We start from the raw sequence: 24,592 nt of genomic DNA, 5'->3' as shown, positions 1-24,592 counted from the left end.
AAAGCACATTTATCTTCTTGTGTCTTTTGGGATGCTTCTACAAGAAGGAATCACACTTGTTTCTGTCTGAAGAATCGTCAACATCAAGACATGGGTTCTGGGAGAGGTCAGAGAATGCAAGACATGAAATGAACTTCTCAAATTCAGAACTTATGCACAAATAATTTCCTAAGTCCTAGGGACAAGAATTCATTCTTTTTGGTCAGAAACTTAAAGGCTCAGCAGGACAGGCCACTTATTTAAGATACTAGCTCACTTGCTCTTCTGCAGTAGTTGACAAGACTAGAGGAAAATAAAGGGATACATTTGGTATGCTCAAAGAAAAACAACATAATGAAGTAAACAAAGCTGTTCAAAACCAAATAGGACAACTTTTCTCCTGCTTTTTTTAAACTGAATGGCCTAAACCACTAAGTAAATTCATAACAACGTAGCCTATCACACATTTTTATAGATTTTGGTTTTTTACCAACCTTGAATTTGCCTTTGGCATGGTTCCACATTTCTGCATACTTTCTTCAATTTCCATGATGGTTCTTAGATCCATAGCAGGAGGGCTGGCAGGGCTAAATGAAAAATAAAAAGTTACCTTACAAGGCACTGATTTTTACTTACATTCCACAGTTCCAGCCTTCACTAAAATCCTCTAAATCATACATAGGATTGGTAACTGGTTGTATAATTTATGTCTGTTTCCTCAATTATGGCAAACCTCAAATAAAATGTTTTTGACAAAACTTTTATAAATATATACATTTTTAAGAGCAAACTATAAAAATACTTTCAAGACTCATTATACTATGAAACAAAAAGATGTGAACTGTGATTACTTCAAAAAAATTAGATCCCTAAAAAAATTAGATACCTAAAACTATGATTACTTCAAAAAAATTAGATAGCTAAATAAGGATACTTATTTAGTAGTAAAATGCCCATGCAAAGTTATAGAGAGGCACTGCTCACAGCTCTGTCCCAAAGGCTGAATTAGACCTCTCTTTGAAGTACAGGATTAAAATTATTTTACATGATAAACAAAACAGTTTTTTCAGTCAGACTGCTACACAACAGATATCAGTCTCTTTTTCATACATGACTGAATTATAAACTTCCACAGAAATGAGCATGAATTAAATCCAAAGCTTTACAAAAAACTATAAATTAAAATGTGTGTACTTAAAGCCATCTGTAAATTAGTCTGCATTATAATTCAATTCAAGGACAGGCTTTGAAATAAAACATAAGCTGCACTTCCTCCATCTCTCCTAACATTTTTTTTTATTATTGTACCAGTTAAACCTGTGGTCTTGATTTTTACATCCCATTTAAGTCTAAAGGCCTAAAAAAACTCTAAGTACAGTGGAGCTTCTAAAGGCTTCAAGGATGCTATGATTCTACAAAAAACTCTCAAGTATTTTACAGAGTATTAACCAAGGAGGTGTTATAAAAACAGGTAATAGAAGTACAGACTGGAGGCAATTAAAAAAAAAATATATATTGCATCACTTTTCTCAATGAAAACATACTCCTTTTATTAAATTACCAAAATTTTGAGTTCACATCTCAAGTAATGCACAACCATTTGGAAGAGCAGACAGCTTTTTAGTCTGAATAGAACATTATTAGCTTTCCCTATCAAGTGTAAAACAGTGACTGTAAATATTACTGCACCTGAAACTGGTTGCTACCCAATTGGGAGAGCTTGCAGAGTTGTGTCTGGCACTGGGAATGGACTGTGGAACTGACTGTGTCAATGCTGATGCCCCCTTGTATGACTTCATCTCCTTGTTAGGGTGAGAGGGTTTCACACCCTGACCGCATACTTTGTCCTTCATCTAAAAATCAGGCAGAAAATTGCTGAATAAACACTACAAACACTGAATTTTCTTTTCTTAATCAAATAAACAATAACTCCACAAAGTTGTCTACTCCATTGTAAGCACAACAGCGTCACAGAAAGACTCTAAAATACAAACTCTGCTTTTGATGGACTAGATAAACACAAACAAAAAAATTGGTAAGAGGAAATCTAACCTCAGTCCTCTCTGGATGAAATACTTTTGTGAAGTCAGGGGACTGTAAGTCTCTGGGGCTACCCACTCCTGCATAACTACCTTCAGAGTCAGATGTTAAGAGTTCTGGAAGTGATTCCACTGAGTTAGCTTTATCCAGTTTTACTGAACCTAGAAATAAGAAAAGATAGTAGAACTATTAAATCATGAACTATTAATATAATAGAATAGAACATATATTAGATATATTCCATACAATAAAATATAAATTATTAACATTAGCAATGATTAACAAACAAAAAAGAAATATTCTCTCCATATGATGAATATAAAACAAGCAAGTTTACCTAGTCTTGAATACTAGCGCCAGTGCTAAGTATATGCAAATTTTTTGGCTATCCTAAGTATTTTTTCAGAATAATATTACTCCAAGTTTTTTCCTCTGTCTCACATAAACAAATAACAACAACACTTTTCCTTTGAATTCTTCTATCATCTTTTCAATAAAAAGTGGCTAATTTATTCTTTACGTTTCAGAAACAAAGAAACCCACAATGCATTAACAGAAATGTTCCACTTACTAAAACCACATGAGAAAATGTGCATTATCTTTATTTGATTAAATACATGCTTTTACCTGAACTTTGAGCACAAACTTCATATGACAAACACCCTTTCAAAAAATCCTTAATCTTAAGAATTCACTACTGAAATTCAACTATAGAAAAGAAATAATCTTTCTAAGATTTCCTTCTTGAAATACAGAAATTGCATTGCATATTACACCTTATGTTCTGTTTTTATACCTGAAAGGAATCTCTTTCCCACTGACCTGTAGAGGCTGGACTCTGAATAATATCTGATAGATTATATCCTCCAGAGCTGTCAGACCGTTTTCGTGGCTTCTTTTTTGCCTTAGTTTTTGCTTTTTTGAAAAGGGCTTCCCTAATAGGGAAAAAAAAAACCAACAAAAAACCCACAAAATGCATTAAACCAAAGAAACTGAGCTTCAGAACTACCCACATCAATGTTGTGTTTTTCAGCCAGCAGCAGCAGTTGTACTTCAAGCAGTAGTATCTGATCTCAGCAGCTGGCACTAGCTGCTTGCTCTTGCTCTGCTTATGCACTGGCACAACCACTTAATAAACGATTTTGGGGGAAAAAAAGAATCCAGGAGGAAAAGAAAAAAACTCTTTCCAATCTAGATCTAGCCTCTGGACTATTATACTGCACACAGACTTCTGCTGAGACAGTGGAAGATACAGCTGCTGCATGGGCTGGCACTGCCACCTAGATCAGATTAAACCTGCTACACATCACAGCAACTGACATAAAGCAAATTACAGACAACTCTCCACTTTTTTCTCTTTTGCCTTCTCCTAAATTACCGAAGTTCAATAAACACCACTGTTGGTCTCATTTTTCCCCACCACAAACACTGCCATCATGATAACACTAATTTTACCATAAAGCAGATACAGGGTGATGTTACCTAAATGTCATGTTTTCCCATATATGCTATTAGGAAGAATGAAATCAAATAAAAGGCATCCTTCGTTTTCAGAAAACTACTAGATATTCAGAATTATATTAATTGCAGCTACAGTGCACTATTTCAAAGCTTCTTTAAGCAGCTTTTTGTTAAGTAATTATATAACTACTTAATCATTCCTGCAGTACTACCTTACAGTACTTGGGGTGTCTACTTTTTAATCTTTGGACTACCCAATTCCCTAGAATTGGGAATTCCCTACCACTCAGCCTGAAAAACACTGAAAGGCTCAAATACAAAATAGCCTCTCAACTTCCTTGATCTACCAGGTGTTACCTACATTAGCAGATAAGTTCATTTAGTGCAAACTAGTTCATTTAGCACAGCTTTTCCTGACACAAGTGCTCAGTACACAATACTGCAGGTCAGCTTTCTTTGCACGCTAACATTGTATCCCACTATTTGGAAGCCTGTTACCAAGCCATCCTATCATACTACAAAGCTCTGTATTTCACTTGACAATTCTGTAAATATCAAGAAATTCAGATTACCACAATTTTTCAAGCAGATCTATAGAGCATTCAAGTCTGTATTTTCTCTTTTGATTTCTCCTAATTCAGTGAAGTACAATGGACTGCACAGCTGGTCTCACACATATACAGATACTCACATCACATGCACAACTCCCAAACATTGCTGTGAATGCTCATTTTGCAACCTTTACTCACACGCTACTTATAAATTGAAAGTCCTGCACTGTAGTTTTGCGACATTTTCAAGGACTTAAGGAAACTAAGAACGGTATTTGAAATCTCCATTTTTAGTATTTCAATTCTGAATTTAAATGCAGTCAGGCACCAACATAATTGGGGATTAATACCATAATAAACAGTTCATCTAGTTAAAAATATTGATAAAAAACAGATACTTACTGAGAATTTTGTTCTGTATTCATTTCTTCCCTTAAAAAGACAAAGTTCCCTCCATCTTCAGGCTCAAAAGAACTTATGTCAGGTCCATCTGGATATGGAGTAATCACTCTCCTGACCATAGCTGGAATCTGTAGTTGTAAAAGCCATTACATTAAGTTTCACTTAAGTTGTATGCCAGCAAATTTATATAAGAGGATCAAAACCGATCGTCATTTAAAACACTTTCACAGATCAGGTAATTAATTACATAACAAGCTTCTATACTTAAGTTACATCTTTAAGCAAAATTGGAGAAACATCTTAAGTGATAGACTCAAAATGTCTGTTTCATCTATTGTTAACTTCTGGAAAAAAATGCTTCAAGATTTTGCAAATATTTATCTTCTACCGTTACAGAATACTGGATTATAATGTGTCTTGGCCTTCACCATTGCATTACAGTTCAATGTTCCCATTATTGTTCTTACTGATTTTAACATCTACATGATCATCCTGAACTTTTCAGCTTTCTTCTCCTTTCTTCTAAGGAAGGGACACTGTTTTCCATAGGTTTTGCTTACATTGCTCCATGCAACTTTTGTTAATTACAGAACATTAATATGTTTAATGTGAATAACTAATAAATTTAAAAGACACAACACTGTTGCAACAGTAGCTAGTGAACAATGAAATATGAACTTCTTGAGAGTGATAAGAGCAGCAGAGAATTTTATCTTTTGAGTCAGATCTTCCACTTCAGCCTGCTTGCCTACAGACTCTGCAGATATGTATTTATCATTCATCTATTCTCATTTTACACCTAATCAGCTTACAGTCAACTTGTACAACTTACCATTTTCCTGTAATAAATAGAAAGATCCTTTACAACTTCATCACTTAAGACATCCAGAGTCCTAAAAAAAAAATAATTATCTTTATTCATTTTAACCGCTCATAAAAAAATCACATCAATGGAAAATCAAATGGACATTTTGGATTAATCTCATGTACAGGTATTATCACCTATTCATGGTGGTTAGAGTCTAAAGGAAGACACTGAACACAAAATAAAAACTAATCAATACCTTTGTACTGGGGCAAGGTTAAATACACAACCTTCCCACCTACCTTTACCTATGGTGACAGCCAAAACAGACCTATACAGTGAAGTTACCAAGAAGTGGTCATTGTTTTAGCTATTTCTGCATACACTCTTCCTGACATGTACCCAAACACTCCAAACCTTCGTAAATTCTCCATAAAACTCAACACAACTCAGGCGTTTACGCCAAAAAATAATATTACAGCAACAAACTTGATTCAACAGGACTGTCTTGTTCATGTGAGCAGCTGTCCTTGCAAAAAGCTATCAGGACTTAGTTTTGTCTCAGGTTTCTCAAATTAAAAGTCTTTCTATCCAATACTAACATTTTCAGATTTTCATTAAAATGCAGATACAGTCTTAATCATAGTAAGAAAACCACATGCTCTTTCTAGGCTTAAGATGGAACAAATCTGAATTCCAAGTAATATTTAAGGCAATGTTACTAGCTTTTCACTCTTCTCTCCAAAATCAAAGGTCAGAATGTTTATATTTTATAAAGAGGTGAAGAGGGAAATTAATAATATGAATGAACTCCTATATCTGGGATGCAAGTGAAGCCACTGTGTGATGTGGCAATGAAATGCTGGCATTCTGAACTGTTTCAGATCTCTAGGAACTTCTCCAAGTTAAAAGAAGCCTGACTAAAAGAACAGAGAAGACTAACAGTAGAGATATTTTTTTTGGCTGGGTTTTTTTAGTGTTTTTTTTAAGATTTTGCTAGAAAATAACTTCAATCAGTGCTGATAAGGTTTGCTCTGAGAAGATAATATGTACTTAGGAAGCAACTTAAGGCCTGTCCAAAAGCATCAAATGGAAGGCCAGAGCACACCTTCAGCTTCTCTGAACTTTAGAAGAACCACTGTGGAAAGAAAGGATAATAAATTAATTTATTCAGCTCTTACTGCAGACATTAAAGCAAAAAGACTACCAGATGGCAGGCCCATCCTCCTTGGAAAATGAAGCAGCTATATAATACACCTACTTAAAATAACTCAAATATGTATTGTTACAACCACGTTTAAAAAAAACCCACCCAAACAATTCTAAAAGAAACAAAAAATCCTCACAACAATTCCCATCTCCCCAGAAAACAACCTCCAAATGGACAGAAAAGCCCCACAGCAGTTCTATGCACAATCAAAAACACTTTTAATACCCCGAAAAAGACAAGACCTAATGTTAAAGCCGACTGAATTCAAGAGAGACTTTTCATGCCACATTGTAACATAGAAGTTTGTACTATAGAACCGATACAGGCTGTACAGTGCTTCTCTCTCCCTAACTGGCAAAAATGAGCCTACCTTTAAACTAGCAGCATTCAGTTGCATTTTAACATTCAACTGTCCATATTCCAATCCTTTTACCTTTTTTGGATATTTAAATTTTACAACTAAAACATATGTGCATTCCTGCTTACCTTGCTTCAAGCAAAGCTGCCATATTGAGGCCTATGAACTGCAAGCAGGACAATTTTAGCTGCTCAGCCTTATACATTGCTGAGAACTCCAACAGCTCAGCAGCATTCTTTAAGGTAACTGCAGAAACAAAACAAATTAATTAGATAGTTGGCTGTAGTATCAAGCATCCGTTTTAAGACTTATTGTGCAACATGATCTAGTTATTGAAACCTATCACATACTACCCCATTCCTAGAAAAAATGCTAATACTCAAATTGCCACAAACTCTAGGGAGTTCCATGTAGCAGCTGGTATTCAAGGGCTGCTTCAAAGAAGCAAAAAGCCCCATCTATAAGGAGATCAGCTTCAAAATATTGAAACCCAGCAGTCCCAAACAAAAAGAAAAAAGAAAGTTAAAAATAGGAAGTTTACAGCTAATAGTAAGTATACAGCATAAACAGTTGTTAAACTTCCAGATGTTCCAATTTAGTACGGAAAAAGAAAAAATAAGGAGAGTGAAAGAGAGAGCGGGAACAGTAAACGCAAGGACAGAAACAGAGTTCATTTTATCATATTTTAAAGAAAAAAATTCACTTCAATGAAATGAAGGTTTTATTGGGGTTTGGAGGTAGTTAGCTTTTTTCTTTTTTTTAACTTTTTTTTATTAAAGAGCATGAAATGAAGATGATGCATAAGGAATGGAAGATTATGCTAACCTAAAATATTGCTCCAACTAAAGAAGCAATTATTAGCATACATGCAATGAACATCAAAATATAATAGCCTTAAAGGAAGATACACAAATTCTGTGCTGCAAAAGGCAAGAACATCTAAAAATACAATTTTTTATTCTCTAACCCATTAATGTGGATGGACTCACGTTTTTCTGCAATGGCTACTTCACAGATTTCTTTGAGTCTGGATATAAGAAGCTGGTCTGCTACCACAAGAACATTACATATGAATTCCACATTTTGAGAATCTGGAAAACAAAGCATCATGTAAACACTGAGGGCAAATCAAAAGCAACTATAAAACATAGAGCTTCAATGAGATTTTGCCAAAGCACAAATATAATGGCTTTGCAAATTCTGACGGCATTTTCACAGCACAAGGAATAGCTTAGAAAAGCACCAACAGTCCACTTTTTGAAGCAACAGGAGAGAAAAGGAAAACTGCAGTTTAACAAACAAAAGAAAAGGTAAAACAAGGCCTGGAGTACTGCTATCCCCTCAAACTCTAAAGAAAGAATCAAGAATTTTGATTTCTTTAAAATATAACTCCTATACAGGCATATTGAGTTTTGAACTTCTGTTTTAAAAATACAAAAATTGCAAGAGTTACAGTTGAAAATATATTAATGGCACCTTTTATGGCAAGAGCTTCATCTGTATACAAGTAATCCACAATTATCTGTAGGATGTCAGAATGGATGGGCATTTCCAGAGCTGAACAGGTAGCCTAAAAGGCAGAAGTATTTAAAGAAAAAAAAAAAAGAAGAAATAGAAAGAGAAGCTGACTACTTGGAATAAAACACAATATCAAGTCAGTAACTGTATTAAGAATATAACTCAGATCAAGGGTCATGTTTTCAAAGGTAAACAATCACTTAAGCATTTGTATAAAATCTGTCCAAATTCCTCAGTCAAGAATTAATTGTAGTAAAGGAATTAAAATCTATTCAAACTTCTGAATAAATACCCATGAAACAGTTTCATGTTTGATCACTTTGATCATCTACTCTTACAATCCTCCTTGATTATATTACTTTACCTACAATTGCCTAAAAGTTTAACTACAGGAAGCCTCCATGCAAGTACTGAACTATTTTCCTGTCAAGGTCAAAAGATTTAATGAAATCACAAGTTCCAAAATAACAATAATACTGAAGTAGTCACCACTGTTAATGCCTCTGAAAATAAGGTCCTCATCATGCCCTCCATTTGAAAAGCCATCCTAACCAGTAAAGTAAAGCTTTCATAAGAGCAAACATTTGCCACTAAACCATGTAACTGTCACCCATTTGTGTTTATGCAACATCACTGCTTAACAACTTTGGTTTACTTCAGGTGGTACCTCAAGTAAAGCTTCAAACTAAAATACTTACTTTGCTTTAGAACGTGCTACTGGTACTGAAATATTTTCCTTCTAAAGTTTAAAAACCTCTTACAGACATTAAGATTTTTATATAACATCTACAGCCCTTTGCTTGACAAAATGTTTACTTATTAATTTAGGTTGATTTAGATTTACTTACAAAATAATAGGCAACTTATGAACTACACACTACTGATACACAAAACCATGACACAAATGGACACTCAACACTTAAAAAAACCCCAAACCTTAAATCAATCATTTGTCTCACAGTGTTTCAAGTATGTTTTCTCAGGGATGACTTAGGAAAAGGCAGCACAGTAATCTGGAGGACAGGTGAAGTTCTATTTCACAGCAGAACAGAACTGCCAGTACTTCAGCAGGTTCTTAATGTATTGCTGGAAACTAAGAAATCTGAGAAACCCCTGAGCACTGCTTTAGTTTTCACTCTCAGAAAAATGCTTCTCCACCTAGACCATTCCTCTCTTTCCATAAACATTATCAACAGTGCTCAGGTAGTTAAACAGAGGTATTTAGTGAAATACCAATGTCCAGGAACAACCAGGGCATTGACACACAGCTGGCAAATAGGAACCAAGACAAATTAAAGATCTACACCTTCTGAAACAGCAGTTGCTGACTACACAGAATAGTCCCTGATGTTCTCTATGTCATTTAACAGTAGAAGTCAGGTGGAGTTCTATACACTGACCCTTGATCCTGTTCTCTCGTGCACTCAGTACATATGACATATTCCAAACTGCATACCATGTAAATTGTACAATCTTTTACGGAAGAAAATGAAAATTCATCCAAAGCAGTATCCCATAAGAACAGTCCAGTCAGCGTTTTTATAAATGCATGAACTAGTTCAATCTAAACCCTTAAAACAAAAGCAGTAATTTCATTCAATATACAGTATTATGTTTATTACTCTCATTTAATACACAATCTCAATAGCACAAATTCAGAGTAACCAAAAATGTGGCTTCTGGTTTTTTTCTTGCAAACAGAAATATAGAATCCAACCCTTCCATTTCCCTAGTGTTCAGGATATGTTATTATAGGAAAAACTGAAAAGCTGTCACTTATTTGATGCAAAAAAAACATACCATCACACATGGTTTTGGCACACTTACCTCAATCCATGAGCTGCTTAACATGCTGTGAAAATAATCTGTAAAGAAAGGCATTTCAGTTCAAGATACAATAAAATGACACTTAAAAAAACCAATATAACTTATGTTATATAAATATATATAAAATTACACACACATACCAAGTCTTGCACAAAGTACACACTTATGACACGGGAATTCCTTTCCATCTAAAGATTTCAGGGTCACATCGCAGAGGTATGAACTAGAAGATATTTAATAGCATCAGAGCTGTGACTATTCAGAAGAGCTACAAGTTGTAAACTCTACAAATAAATGCTAACTTTAGCATAGTTAGGATTTATCCTTTGAAATGTAACACACCTGGACTTTAAAAACAGCACAGAATATGAACCCAAAAGAACAGGCACAATGCTTTCCAGGGAGAATTTTTTTTGTCCAAAGTTAAGCTTTAAAAATTCCATCTGAAATATTTCCTTCAAAACACAGTCAATTACTGTTACAGAAATGCTATGACTAATTAAATTAATTATGGCTAATTATAGTCAATTTTAAATAGTCTATGCCAAGTTACCTATTTCTTCAGTATCAGGTGGTACCATAGGCCTTGATGATGCATTTTAAGAATGAACCTGAATTCTGTGAAAAAGCTACTTTCATGCAATGTTGCTTTTCCTATATAAATAGATTGTTCAGGACTCCAGGTATAAATACTCGATCACATCAATGGAATTAAAAAACAAACATCACTCTTCTAAAAGCAATTAGAAAACATACTATACATGTGCTTATTTCTAATCCATGTAGTCTTATTGTCACAGAAAGCAGATTTACAGAAGTCAAATTGCTTTTGAATGGATTACCCCTAAAATTTCTCCTGCCATTAGCATTCTACAACACAGTTAATCCACAGAACATAAAGGTACAGTAAAAAGAAACAAAAATATATCATACATAACCTGTCCCCAATGACTAATTTACAGATCAGTCTATAACCATCTATGAAGACCTTCTGAGTTACTATGATAAGGACAATTGCAGAAGTTAAAATGGACATCAGAAGTTAAAATGGAGCTGGATCAACATTAGCCCCTACTTAACAGGTAAAGAGATGACATAAGAGGAAGATGGTGGGAGTAGGAGAAACTCGATTTTAAAAAAATTACCATTCCTTCTGATTTAACTTTGGTTTGTTCCCGTTCTCGTTGACAACGTTAATTTTTCCATTTTCTAATCTGACTCCATCCAGCCTGAAAATTATTAACATTAGTAATAAGCAATACAATTAGTACACAGTTCAAACCATTAAGAACAGTTTCACAAAGTAACAGTACTTCAGTGGGCTCATATTGTGAATATGAAAATGAATCATCATACAAAAATAGAAAGGGCTTTTGATACATGAAAAGTCTTCAAGGCAGATGTAAAATTAACTGACATTCTTTCCACATCTAGGTATTTATTATCTTAGATGATACCTATACTGTATAATTAAGGTCAAAGTTTAATACTACAGGGTCAAAAATCCAGAAGTTCATCATCGCTACCAGTCAGTAAACTGAGCAAAGACAGTGGCTGGGAAGAGATGAAAGTTTCAGCACAGGCTTTTTTTAGCATCCTAATGAATCAAGGAGGCTTGTGAAGGGGATGGTGAAGACACAGGAGTGCTGCTGGTGGATTACAAAGTAATACACCTTTAAAGGCAAAGTACCATGGAAATGTCACTTAGGAACTGTTTTAGAAGCAGCTTCATATCTTGGCTATGCATGCAAGACATAAAATGAAAAAAACTGCCCTGAAAAAGTTCATCTCCCTCTTTCCAAAGGACAAATGCAGAAAGAAAACCCCAAACTAACTAATGCAGTTCTACAGAGACATTTCATCCCAATTGCATTTGTTTCATTATGTACCATAAAAATTACATCAGTTGAACAAGAACTTAACTTTGTTTCGTGCTGCTTTATACTAAACATGTCTGCTGTCTGTGAAAAAACTGTTAGACTATAGACCACAGTATAAAAATTATACAGTACCAAACTCAATTACATCAGCTGTCTCTAACATAACAAGTATTGATGTTTTATGACAGTCTTTCTGGAAAGACAGATGATTTATAGCAGATATCAAATCCCACAGAGCTCATGCCTTAGAGGATACTGTCATGGTTTAACTTGTCTGGCTAAAGACCACACACTCACTCACTCACTCTGCCCTCACCACCCACCACTGGAATGGGGGAGAGAATTGGGGAAAAAATAGTAAAATTCGTGGGTTGAGACAGACAGTTTTAATAGGGCAGAAAAAGAATGGAAAATAATAATAATGTTAACAGAATGAGCAGATACAAAACAAGTGATGCCCAAACATTGATGGAATACTAACTACCCTCCAACCTGAAACTCCAGTATGTACCGGAAATAGGCCCAGGCAGTCTCCAAGTAGCATCCCCTTATCATCTCCCTCTAGCTTCTATTCTAAATTCAGGGTCTTAATTTCCACTACTGTTATATCAACTTAAGTTAGATCAGCTTACATAAAAAAAACTCCATGGAGAGCTCATCAAAATATATGCATTTCCTTTCACCTACCTTCCACTTAAATCGCTGAGCCCAAACTTCTTTGCTGCACTTTGCAACATTTTAATGAGGTTAGCTTCATCACCAGCTTTGCCTTTTTTAGATTTGCTCTTCTGCTCTTCATTTATAACTTTCACTTGATTATTTCTATAAATCTCAAATGCAGACTTTCCATTGACATTTTCATCAAAGCTCATTTTGCTCAGATTAGAAATTAAAGTATCTTGATATTCGTCTGATTTTTCTTTATAGCAGATTTTTGGCTTATAACCATGAGTCAGAAGATCACAAGTATCTGTGTATATGAACTGCAGAAGGTATGCAAACAGATCTGGATGGACCTTCTCAATTACATAGAGATCACATCCAACAGCATCTTCATCTTTACGGTAGATGTCTGGAGTGTCTAGTTGGCTGTCACTGGAAACAAAGAGCTCCTTGAAGAAGTCGGAGCGTACGGCCAAGATATATTTGTGCACGGGGTACATTCTTGTGCCAATCTGAAAAGTCACATCATGGATGCTGTCCATTTCATCTGTTTCATCTAACAGTTTGCCAAAATCCATTCCAAAACTTGACAGTGACACACTTGGAATTTCATAGAGACTAGAACAAAATTAAATCCATAATCAAACACTATTTACAACCTTCATCACATTTGACACAGTATGTTTAATGAAGAGGATAATGATGTTTCCATTTAATTTCTTTGTTTTTTTTCTTACATTGCTGCACTGCTCAACATTTCTTGTCCTGTTCTTTACAAAAATAACTAACAATATAATATTTAGGCAATTAAACTACATAAATAAGACCTGTCTAGCTTCAGTATATCAAATATAGTATTTTGTCTTTATACTGTACCAGTATTATCAGAACTATCTTATCCTCATCTCATTTTTCCAACATAAAAACACAGAAATGCTTGCTGTATTTCATCTTACAAACTAAATAAGGAAAAAAGCTTATGCTTAGCTATTTATCACAAATGCTGGAAACTATTACGAGAGCATAAGAAACATGGTGCAGTATTCTATTTATTTTACTTTATACATTTCTTTCCAATCAAAGAAAAATTCACTTGTCACTTTTATTTACAAGCTGATTATTCATGATTCACTGAAGAGGTGAATTTCTACAGTATTTAGAAATCAGAGTGTGCTAGGAAATACATGGCAAATGCTTGCCTTAAACACTTCAGATAAAATATCAATACTGTCTATTATTATGCAAATACATAAGCTGAGGCCTTTGGATAACTTCAACATAATTACTAACAAAGTGCTATTCTCTAGCAGTATGGATAACTGTATTTACTGTGACTTATGTATGAGGCAAAAAACCGTATGGAAAAGAATTATTCAATCACAATCAGACAAAAAAAAGGAAAAATTACAGCTGTTGTAAATATACCTGGTTTTAGGATCTGACTGTAATACAGCAAAATTGCAGCCACTAGGATCAGTGGCAATACTGACAGCTCGGTGGACAAAAGTCAGCTTTTGAAGCCGAATTCTTTCATACACACTGGTTGTATCATGTTCACAAGATACATCACATGAAGGATGCTGAAGGTTTGATACAAGTTCTGTTAAAAAAAAAAAAAAGTGAATACACAACCAGAAAGATCCTGCTAATTAAAATACCATAAAAAGGCAAGACTATGACTTCTATATGCCCACTGATGTAGTAATTGGATAAGGCTAAACCACGCTCAAGATTTCAGTTTTCTTATTTACAGAATATATAGAAGAGCTGACAGTTTCACTTAAAATCTTGTCCTGTACGAGAGAGGTATGTTCCTTACAGAAAAAAAAAAAACCCATCAGGACCTACTTTAAGCAATATAAGCCAAGTTAATACAGTGGAAGTTGCTCTGGACCCTGAATTGTGCCCAGATAATAACCTGGGAAACAGGTTTCAAAGGCTTAGCAGTGCAAGCAAGTATATGCTCCTTCTTTTGCTCAATACCAATTCTATTAGGACTCATCATCTAATATGTGACAAGATCATTATATTAGACCATTGTGCTACTATTATTCTTCAGAAGTACTTTTCATCCCAGAAACCTCCACCTAAAGGTTGACTGAAGGCTGCAAAGTAAATCTTAGTATCACTGAGGAAAGAGTACAGTAGCAGCCAATGCTAAAAACTGTCAGTCACAGAGGAAAGAACAAAATCACCACATAATACTGTTAGAGGCTGTAAAGATTCAATTAAACTTTTTTACTGATTTGAAAGTACTTAGAAACCCCTAAGAAATCACAGCTAACCTTTCTTTTCTGAATTTCTTTTCCCTTCTTCCAGCCACTGCCCTGTAAAGGCTTCACCATCATGTGTGACAAACATTATTTCATTCCCATTCAATGCAACATCAGACATGAAGACTTGCCGGCCATACACCCAACGACACTGCTTCATGGAATTGTTAGATGACTTCCAACAAAACACCTATAATATCAATTTTTTAAAGAAATGGAAAATCTTCATATCATTTAAAAATCTTCATATCATATTGCACACTGCTTTTTTAAAACACAAGGACATGCCATCTCAAAATTGAACATAAAAGGAGAAACATATTCTTCAAAATTTTAGGATGAAGTGTTATGAGCATCTATTAGAGAGAATCCACAAGTAAAACAGGGAAAATCTATCATGATATCAAGATCCATTTGTTCATGAAGAGCATTTGAAAAGCTTCTCCAAACACTCAAATATCTTCACAGCAGTCATCTATTAGACAGGTTTTACTGACATATCAACAAGGAGAGTAGAAGGTATCAAGTGAAGAAACAAGTTTTATCTAGTTCTTAATTTACAGATTTGTCCAACTGCTTATAAATCGGACAAAATTCAAGGCTAGCACACTGGAGATTTAAACCATTTCCTGTTAATTGTTTGACAAAAATCTCAAATTTCTCTGTACCAGTCAAGGCTTGGAATGGAGATCATGACCAAACACAAACTTCAAAACCCTCAGGAATATGAAGTGCTGCATGCACAGCAAGACCCCAACAAGGTACACTGTACATGTCTGAAAGACAGCCCCAAGCAAGGGAAAGTCCAACTATGGCATTAGCAGTGCTGAAGTCAGGCCTTCATTTTCTCCCACTGAAGGACCTGCACAGGTCTGTTAATATCAACGTAAGGATGGGACAGAAGAACTTGAGTAACCTATGTCCTTTCCCCTGCCTTGAGCCCCGTGAATCACAGAATGGTTGAAATTGGAAGGGAGGTTGTCTAGTCCAACCCTCTGCTCAAGTAGGACCACCCAGAGCCAGCTGCCCAGGAACACGTCCAGACAGCTTTTGTGTATTTCCAAGGATAGTGATTTCACAACCCTAATTGGCAACATGTGGCAGTACTGTACCACCCTCAGCACTTTCTGACACTCAGATAGAACCTCCTCTATTTCACTTTGTGCCCACTGCCTCTGGTACTGGCTCTGGGCACCACTGGAAATAGCCTGCCTCTATCTTCTTTACATCTTCTATTCAAGCATGTATATACAAGATTCCCTTTGTGACTTTTATTTTCTAGGCTAAACAGTACTCCCTTAAAAAAAGTGCAATCAAGCCAGACCAAGAAGCAGTGATTCAGGAAATACAAGTGTTAAGATCCCATCCCTCTCCTTACTCTATAATTTATAATGCCTGAAAGCAGTAAAGAACCCAGTACTTGTCAGTATTCAACATGGAAAGATATGAAATGTACATGGATATTGTTCCTCTGATGCAGGAAGATCAAGTAGTTTCTTACTGCTAAAGCAGTGACCCAAAGATGTAGACATGGGGCACTACCAATACTACAGATGCTAGAGGCTACACCTCAAACGATCAAATACTGAACTGGGAGTTTATAATTTCTGAGACAATGACCTAATGAAAAGATAAGAGCATCCCAAAACATAAGTCAGCCAAATGCAAGGAAATAAAAGGAAATAATCACATTGTTCTTTATTTTGATATACAAGCTCAATTTTTAACATTCTTTAAGGTATTTCAGTAGGAAAAGCTTCTTTGTAAATACCACTAGATGGCAGTGAAGGTTGAGCTCTCTCAGTGAGCAGAACAAGAAGAGATTTTGTAGGGTCCTGTAAACTAGTACTTAAAAAAAAGTAAGGGAAGAAAACAAGAAAATTCCCCATGGCATTCCAATTCTAAGAAAACAGAGCGTCTACACTTAAATACTAAATGATTCATCTGGTTTAGGTGCAACATTTTGAAAATAGAAGGGACATTTCATCTACAAAATAGCCATGTTTCAGGAAAGGTTCTAAAAGTTCAAGTCCAAAGACTACTAAAAGGTGTACAGGTGCCTGGGGCAAGTGGGATGAAGAAATGGAAAGAAAAAGAAAATACCAACAAAATGAGTCTAAACCACATACACTATATAACCACTAATGTGTATGTAAAAACCAAGTTTACACCTTCTCTGAAAAGCCATTAGAAGCCCGTATACTTTAAAAATAAACTACTGTACATTACTTTTGTAATCTTCTCATGGCCCTAATTAAAAATTTAAAAAATCACCAGCAGCTCTACAGAAACAAATTGACAATAAACAGAGAACAATAAACAGAGCTTTTTCGAATATATTAATAGCAATAGGCAGTGTAAGAGTAACATCAGCCCATTACAAAGTGAGGATGGTCACCTCACAAACAGGGGCACAGAAAAGGCACAGGTGTTTAACACATTCTTTGCCTGTGTCTTCAACAAGGGGGTCTCAGCTCCAAGCTGGAGGACCATGACTGTGACAATGATCAACTCCCAGTCAACCCTAAAACTGTGTGGGATTTGCTGCTCCAGCTGGATCCCTACAAAGCTATGGGGCCTGGTGGGATTCATCCAAAAATCCTTAAAGCGCTAGCTGATGCAATCCTAAAGCTTCTCTTGATAATTTCTAAGCAGACTTAGAAATCCAGAGAGGTCCCAGCTACTGATGAATATTGTCCCAGTCTTTAAGAAGGACAAGAAAGAGAACCCCACACACTACAGTCCTGTCAGTCTCACTTCAGTGCCTGGTAAAATTGTGGAGAAGATTATTCTGGGAGGTGTTGAAAAAACACCTGAAAGACAGTCATTGGTCACAGCCAGCATGGCTTCACGAGGGGAAAGTCCTGCTTATCAAACCTGATTTCCTTTGATGACAAGATAACCCACCTAGCTGACCAAGGGAAGTCAGCTGACATAATCTTTTTGGATTTCAGTACAGCTTTTGATACTGTTTCTCACAGGATCCTTCTGGACAAAATGTCCAGCACACAGCTGGATAAAGACATCATGGGATGGGTGAGCAACTGGCCTACAAGTTGGACAAAAGGCTTATAGTGAATAGGGTGACATCAGACTGGTGACCTGTCACTATCACTGCTGGGGTTGTGCCACAGGGCTCCTCAGCCTTGTGCTCTTCAGCATCTTCATAAATGACTTGGAGGCAGGATTGGAAGAGATACTGAGCAAGTTCACAGATGATACAAAACTGGGAGGAGCTGCTGACTCCCTCCAGGGCAGGAAAGCCCTGCAGAGAGACCCTGACAAATGAAATGCCGGACAAGTTCAACAAGGGACAGAGCTGGATTCTGCACCTGGAACAACCCTGAATGTATGGACAGACTGGGGAATGAGATGCTGGAAAGCAGCACCTGGGGGTCCTGGTCAATGGCACATTGAATATGGAGCCAGCAGTGCCCTGGAGCCAGGAGGGCCAACCCTGTCCTGGGGGCATCAGGCCCAGCAAGGCCAGCCGGGCAAGGGAGGGGATTGTCCTGCTCTGCTCTGCTCTGGGGCAGCCTCACCTCCAGTGCTGGGGGCAGTTTTGGGTGCCACAGTGTAAGAAAGACATTAAAGCATTAGAGAGTGTCCAAAGGAGGGCACACAGATGGGGAAGGGCCTTGAGGGGAAGCTGCATGAGGAGCAGCTGAGGGCACCAGGTCTGTTCAGCCCGGAGGAGGCTGAGGGGAGACCTCACTGCAGTTACAGCTTCCTGGTGAGGGGAAGAGGAGGGGCAGGCACTGAGCTCTTCTCTCTGGTGACAGTGACAGGACCAAGGGAATGGCCTGAAGTTGTGTCAGGAGAGGTTTACAGCAAAAAGATTCTCCACCCAGAGAGTGATTGGAGACTGGAACAGGTTCCCCAGGGAGCGGGTTACAGCACCAACCATGACAGAGTTCAAGAAGCATTTGGACAATGCCCTCAGGCACCTGGTGTGACTCTTGGGGATGATGCTGTGCAGGGCCAGGAGCTGGACTTAGTGATCCTTGTGGGTCCCTTCCAACTCAGCCTATTCTGTGATTCTGTGAAATTGGTTATTTTCTCTGAATGATTTTGTCCTGTCTTATGTTTAAAGTCTGATTAATCACTATGCAGCCTGCTATATAATTATAATTATGACAACTTACTCTTCCAGCTTCATCCAGTGCCAGAATGCAAGTCTTTTGACCCCCATTTTCTTGAAGATGCTGGGTATCTACTTTATATTCCAAATATCCCCCGCTGACAAGAACTTTTTTAAGGTTCAGCTGCCTGAAAGAACAAAAAAGCTTAAATTAGTATTTCCCTATCGTGTACTTAATGTTGGTTCTATGACATTTACCTTTTTCATTTAGACAAGCAGTAAAAAAATAAAGTTGAGGCAGAGACACTGAAAAATTACTTATGTTTAGTTTCATCCTACTGGTACAGTTAACATAACTGCTAATACTACAGCAGACTATAACTTTTGCTTATTTTTAAGTATATCACGTTGTATATCTAGAAGCTCTTCACAAAATTCCATGCGTGAAAATCAGTAGATGATGTAGCTTTGATTTCATCATTACAAAACTTTATTCAACTATCCCGTCCCAGCAGGTCATTTCTCAGGGGTTTGCTAGGTCTTGGTTTTTAGCTGATCAAAATAATACTTGTTATCTTTTCTCAGCTGCTTAGTATACAGCACAGGACACACCATTAAGTTCCTACAAGTGTCAACACCTTTACTTACAGCCATGCAGAAATGCAGTATAAGGTAATCATTAAGCTATAGTATGTCAATAAACACTGTTAGAACTTGAAGTGAAGCTGAAAAACTAAGGGGGAGTTATCTGTGAAAAATCTAATCTAAAAAAATCTATTCTAATCTGTCATTGCAACTAAGTAAAAGAGAACAGGATTAAATATTTTCTTAAATTCATGGGTCAAGAATCCAGCTTATTCAACAGGTTTCACATCCTGGTTTTAGCATTCAGACCAGATGATTTTACACCATCTTCCTCGCAACCTAAATTACTCTTTATAACATTAATTAGGAAATCCAGACCCCAAATTACTGATTCAAAATCACAACAACACAAATAAGCAGAACAGCAGATCTGCAATATGTCTAACAAGATGTACTTATACAAATTCAGGGTAATAGAGAAAGAAGAAATACCAGCTTCAATGTTTTTAGATTTACAGTACCAAATATTTCTTCCTAATGTGCTATTTTAAGCATCTTTGGTAAATATGAAGTTTACCTTAGCCTCTCGTAAAAAAAAACAAAACAAAAAATAAATGAAGGAACAAAAACCATAGTCCTAGTTCATATGAAAGAACTAAAAATGAAGAAAACACAGGGCACCACTGTATTTTCTGTACTCTATGCACAAAAATCTTTAAAATAGCTTGGAGGTATACAACTACAGTGAAATCTCCCCTATTGTTCTTCATGACAAATTAGAAAAGCAACACATACTTTGAGGCTATCTTTTTGCACTGATAGTCTGCAAGTAAATAAATATCTCCTCTTTCAGAAACACATACTGTAGCACCATCACTTGCAGAGACCAGGGACACAGAGATGTCTTTATGGTGTAGAGCAGAGACTTGGCGAGGTGCAGTTACACATTTTTCTCCATTAGGATCCAGCAGATAACCTACAAAATACAACACACCCCAAAAAATTATTTGCCATTCCACACACTGTGCACTTAAAGGATACTTTATGATGCTACTTTGAAGAATCTTTAGATTTCAAAAGATCTTTTAGGTAGTTGGATAATTTCTCTTCAATATATTTAGACAGATGAGACCCACCACACCTACTTGTTAGTTCACCAGAAACACCCAAAAACCAAGACCTGATACATAAAAATAAAGTAAGGCATATTCGACAGGGAAGCTATTCAATGTGGTGGTACTGTTTTCATTCTAAAAAAAGAATATTTATTTAATCATATGAAAATTTAAGGCAGTAAAATACCGTAACAGTGGCATAAACTACAGATTATTTTGGACACTGGAAGCCAAAGAAATAAGCTTGTCAAAAAAATTACTGTAACTGCAGGTAAGCATGAAGGCAGCAGTTACGTGAAACAGAAAAGGTTGGAGCTGTAATGCAAGATCTCTGAAAACATTAAAAAAATTTAAGAAGGCCATTGCTGCTCTGTGGCAACAACAAACCTAACATCAGGAATCTCATACACAGCATAATCCTGTTGTGTGTGCAGGGCATTTATGCCTGCACCACAGAGCAGAGCAGGGTACAGAACACATACTGAGAAACAAGCAGCAGAGCTGCCTCTACAGCTGGAAGCAACCCTGCCACAGGACAATGTATGGCTATGCTCAAACATCTTATGGGGGAAAGGTTTACCACCACAGGTCTACCATGGTTCCCAGCTGACACAGCTAACATCACTTAGGATTCGATTACTGTCTCTCTATGGTACTGCACTAAGCCACATGCTAGCCAGAATAATCCCAACAACACAAGAAACCACAAAAAAAAAAAAGCTTGTATGATGGCTGCATATAAAAAAAAGGCAAAAACAAACAAGAAGATATTCATTAGTAAGATATTTCTCCGAGAAAGACAATTTTTTTTCACATACCTTTGACACCTTAACATAGAAACACAATCAGTAAGACCTGGAACCTGAGGCCAGAGCTGATGCAGATTAACTCTTAAGTACCAGAGATAGATAACAGATTTGTTTGGACATAGACTCAAAACTGCAAAAATGCAAATCCAAACCAATATAGCAATACCTGTTTATTAAAAAACATAAAAGCAATTAAAATGCCCCATTTATGCAACATATCAAGTTCATTAGCTGGTAATATGTTTTTATAAGGTTCTTTCTTGACTTCAGAATAAGACAGAGTTAACTGAAGATTCTGGTAATGGTATTGCTGAAAAAAATAAAGAAATTGGCAAGTACTCCACTTTAAAAAGTTAGTATGGAAAAAGTTATCACTAGCATGTTTACAGTGCTTGATGAAAGAAGGACATAGGCAGGAGAGCTGAAGGCTAGTTTATAATTTATTAAAGGCAGTGCCAGCCAGATTGCTGGAAGGAGACAAGCATGCCTTGGAGTAATTTCCAACACAAACAGCAACGTTCCCTCCTTTACACCTGCCATAAGCACTTTGTGAAGAAGTTCTGCTTTAATAAAGATATGTTCATGAAAATACAAGATACTGGTATTAAATCATAGGATACTTAAAATACTCGCTTTGAACACATTATGCACTGCCTTAACCCACTTTAAGAGATCAACAGTTTCAGTTTATTAAAATAAGACCAAAGTCTCCAGCAGCAGGACCACACAAGATACATGGAAGGTAAGAGTTACAGAGTTCAAATGAGAGCTAAATCTGACTAGCTCCTATCATCTCAAAATGTGAAAGTAACTGGTAGGAATGAAAAATATTCTTCGAAAGAAGGATGAAGGTATGATACCATCAGAAAAAAAAAAGAGAGAGAAAGTGAGAAAAAAGCTTCACCCAAGCTTCTGTTCTTAGAAGCAGATGACAGGTTAAGCATGAACAACATCTTTCAATGGCTGGGTTTTACTTTCAGAACACTTCTACCTTACCTAGTTGGCCGCCATTCAGCCCCATGGTATACACTGCTTCCTTAGTCCATAGCACAGTATGGAATCTGCCTGCAGCCACTCCAATCACCATTCTACCTTTCAGGTTTTTTGCCTGAACCTAAGCACAAATCCAAAGTACATCTTAATATTAAGCAACAACAGGTGAATTTCACATGTACAAACTTCTGACATAATTTAACTCATAAAGTCATTAAGAATGAAGCACTACTATCAATCCACATACAGTCAAATAGATAGGTTATTTCAGAAGTTTGTCAAGTGGGGCACTATTGCATTAATAATGAAAAGAAACTTTTGTATTATCTAATCAGAACTGGAATCAAGTCTCCTTAGGCTGTCTTGATACACTAAGATGTTGAACAAGACTGAACAGGACGTGTATAGCACAGCCACAGAAGACTCAGGTGCTGAAAAATGTCAGCTAGAAGTTTAAATTTGCAAGTCCTAATGGCCTAAACACACTGCAGAACACTACACTACTAATTCCACATTTCATATTTAACTTGACCTTCCCAGATTAAGATGATAAAATCAAAGCAAATACTGTGGATATAGAGCTATCATTACACTATTGAAAAACACATGGTATCCCAAAACACTATCCCATTGCATTCTGGTCAATCATTCTTTTTTACTTTCACAACACTGATAGTGCCATGTTTTTCTACTTCAGATGAAGTTAAAGCTTCTTTACTTACAAAAAATATAAAATTTTGAGATTAGGCACAGGAATATAGTTAAGTTGCTGATGCCCATACCCCCTCTTCCCTGTCACTACTCTTCCCAAAGCACTGACTTCAGTGCTTCCAGCAAAGGAGATAACAGTCAAACCCTGAGTGCCATTCAATGATTCAAAAGGAGTCACAAGCATGATTCTCAAGCGATACATACCTATTAATATTTCAGCTACAGAACAATTTGGGGAAGAGGGAAGAAAAGGGTTTTGGCAGTTGCACCTTGTATCATACTTCACACTACAAATTTTGGTAATTGTTCAGGTTACAAACTAAGACATCAGAACACAGTTAAGATCTGAGATGTCTGATAACACAGAATCAAGATTTATCTGAACTCATATTAAACTTCGCTGTTCTGAAATGTTTAGGAGTTATTTTTATAATCTTCATATTTTATTTTATGTTAAGAAAAAACAAAACAACTCCACCAAACAATTAAGCTTTAACTGATGTTACTTTTACCTGTCTAGGAACACTGCAATTAGAAGAAGGAGGAAATATACCCAATTGATGGAAAGTATTCAAACCAAAAGTGTAAACATATCCATCTTCTGTTAGAACAACAGTGTGATCCTTAGCTGCTGCTATCTGGGAGCACTGATGACCAGTTAAGCCTTCGACAAGTCTTGGAACCTGAATCAGGAGAAAAAAAAGTTGATATAAAAGCATACTGGTTTGTTATTAACCAGTGGCCATCTATGAAACTAAAGTTACACCAACAAAAAGTCACGACCAAATACTGAAATAAAAATAAAATACATTTGAACACACAACACACTCATTAACATAACAACCACATCCAGTGCAGTAAGATGAATTACTTTAATTTGAAATGCTATCAGGGAAATGTCCTTTGCTATTAGGGTAGATGAATTTTAAGCCACCTGTTCTGAAATCATATTGGAAACAACATCTTCAGGACAGCTGAACAAATATTAACTATTACATGCTGTTTTAAATACCACAAACACTAAAGCTATCTCCTTCCAACACAGGATAATCCTAATGAAATTTCACAGAATAAGGAAGAAGTTCTGTATCTTTGAATCTTCATGCACTCTAACATGACTTCTCCTTTATTCAACTATGTAACATCACAATTTCAAAAAGTAATTTGAAAAAAAATCCTAACTTAACAGAATTGCTTTTTAAAAAAAAAAAATTAATTAGAGCTCCAGTCTCCACTATAGCATTCAGCAACAGAATATCAAGTTCTACCAGATACTTGATATTATAATTTTTTTTAAACTACTGTGCTGCAAGATAAATGCACACTATGAG

General features: G+C 36.2%; 1 protein-coding gene across 2 annotated transcripts in view; it reads right to left on the bottom strand.

Annotated features, from left to right (window-relative positions):
• IBTK (inhibitor of Bruton tyrosine kinase) overlaps positions 1-24,592 on the bottom strand; it is a 55,747-nt gene that overhangs the window by 17,535 nt on the left and 13,620 nt on the right. For both annotated transcript variants that reach the window (XM_005518163.3, XM_014263605.2), the window contains exons 6-24: positions 23,774-23,944; positions 22,554-22,671; positions 20,429-20,609; positions 19,113-19,236; positions 14,980-15,157; positions 14,120-14,294; positions 12,719-13,312; positions 11,297-11,380; positions 10,292-10,374; positions 10,152-10,189; positions 8,283-8,376; positions 7,796-7,897; positions 6,935-7,052; positions 5,266-5,326; positions 4,434-4,561; positions 2,842-2,954; positions 2,032-2,180; positions 1,669-1,832; positions 474-566 (exon numbers count right to left, since the gene is read on the bottom strand). In XM_005518163.3, the coding sequence (XP_005518220.2) occupies positions 474-566; positions 1,669-1,832; positions 2,032-2,180; positions 2,842-2,954; positions 4,434-4,561; positions 5,266-5,326; positions 6,935-7,052; positions 7,796-7,897; positions 8,283-8,376; positions 10,152-10,189; positions 10,292-10,374; positions 11,297-11,380; positions 12,719-13,312; positions 14,120-14,294; positions 14,980-15,157; positions 19,113-19,236; positions 20,429-20,609; positions 22,554-22,671; positions 23,774-23,944 (2,768 nt within the window). The remainder of the gene's footprint in view (positions 1-473; positions 567-1,668; positions 1,833-2,031; positions 2,181-2,841; positions 2,955-4,433; positions 4,562-5,265; positions 5,327-6,934; positions 7,053-7,795; positions 7,898-8,282; positions 8,377-10,151; positions 10,190-10,291; positions 10,375-11,296; positions 11,381-12,718; positions 13,313-14,119; positions 14,295-14,979; positions 15,158-19,112; positions 19,237-20,428; positions 20,610-22,553; positions 22,672-23,773; positions 23,945-24,592) is intronic.

This window comes from Pseudopodoces humilis, chromosome 3, assembly GCF_049639895.1.
Source record: "Pseudopodoces humilis isolate 2021_Gansu_Grassland_sample_001 chromosome 3, ASM4963989v1, whole genome shotgun sequence".
Lineage (NCBI taxonomy): Eukaryota > Metazoa > Chordata > Aves > Passeriformes > Paridae > Pseudopodoces > Pseudopodoces humilis.
This window is presented reverse-complemented; position numbering and strand designations above follow the sequence as displayed.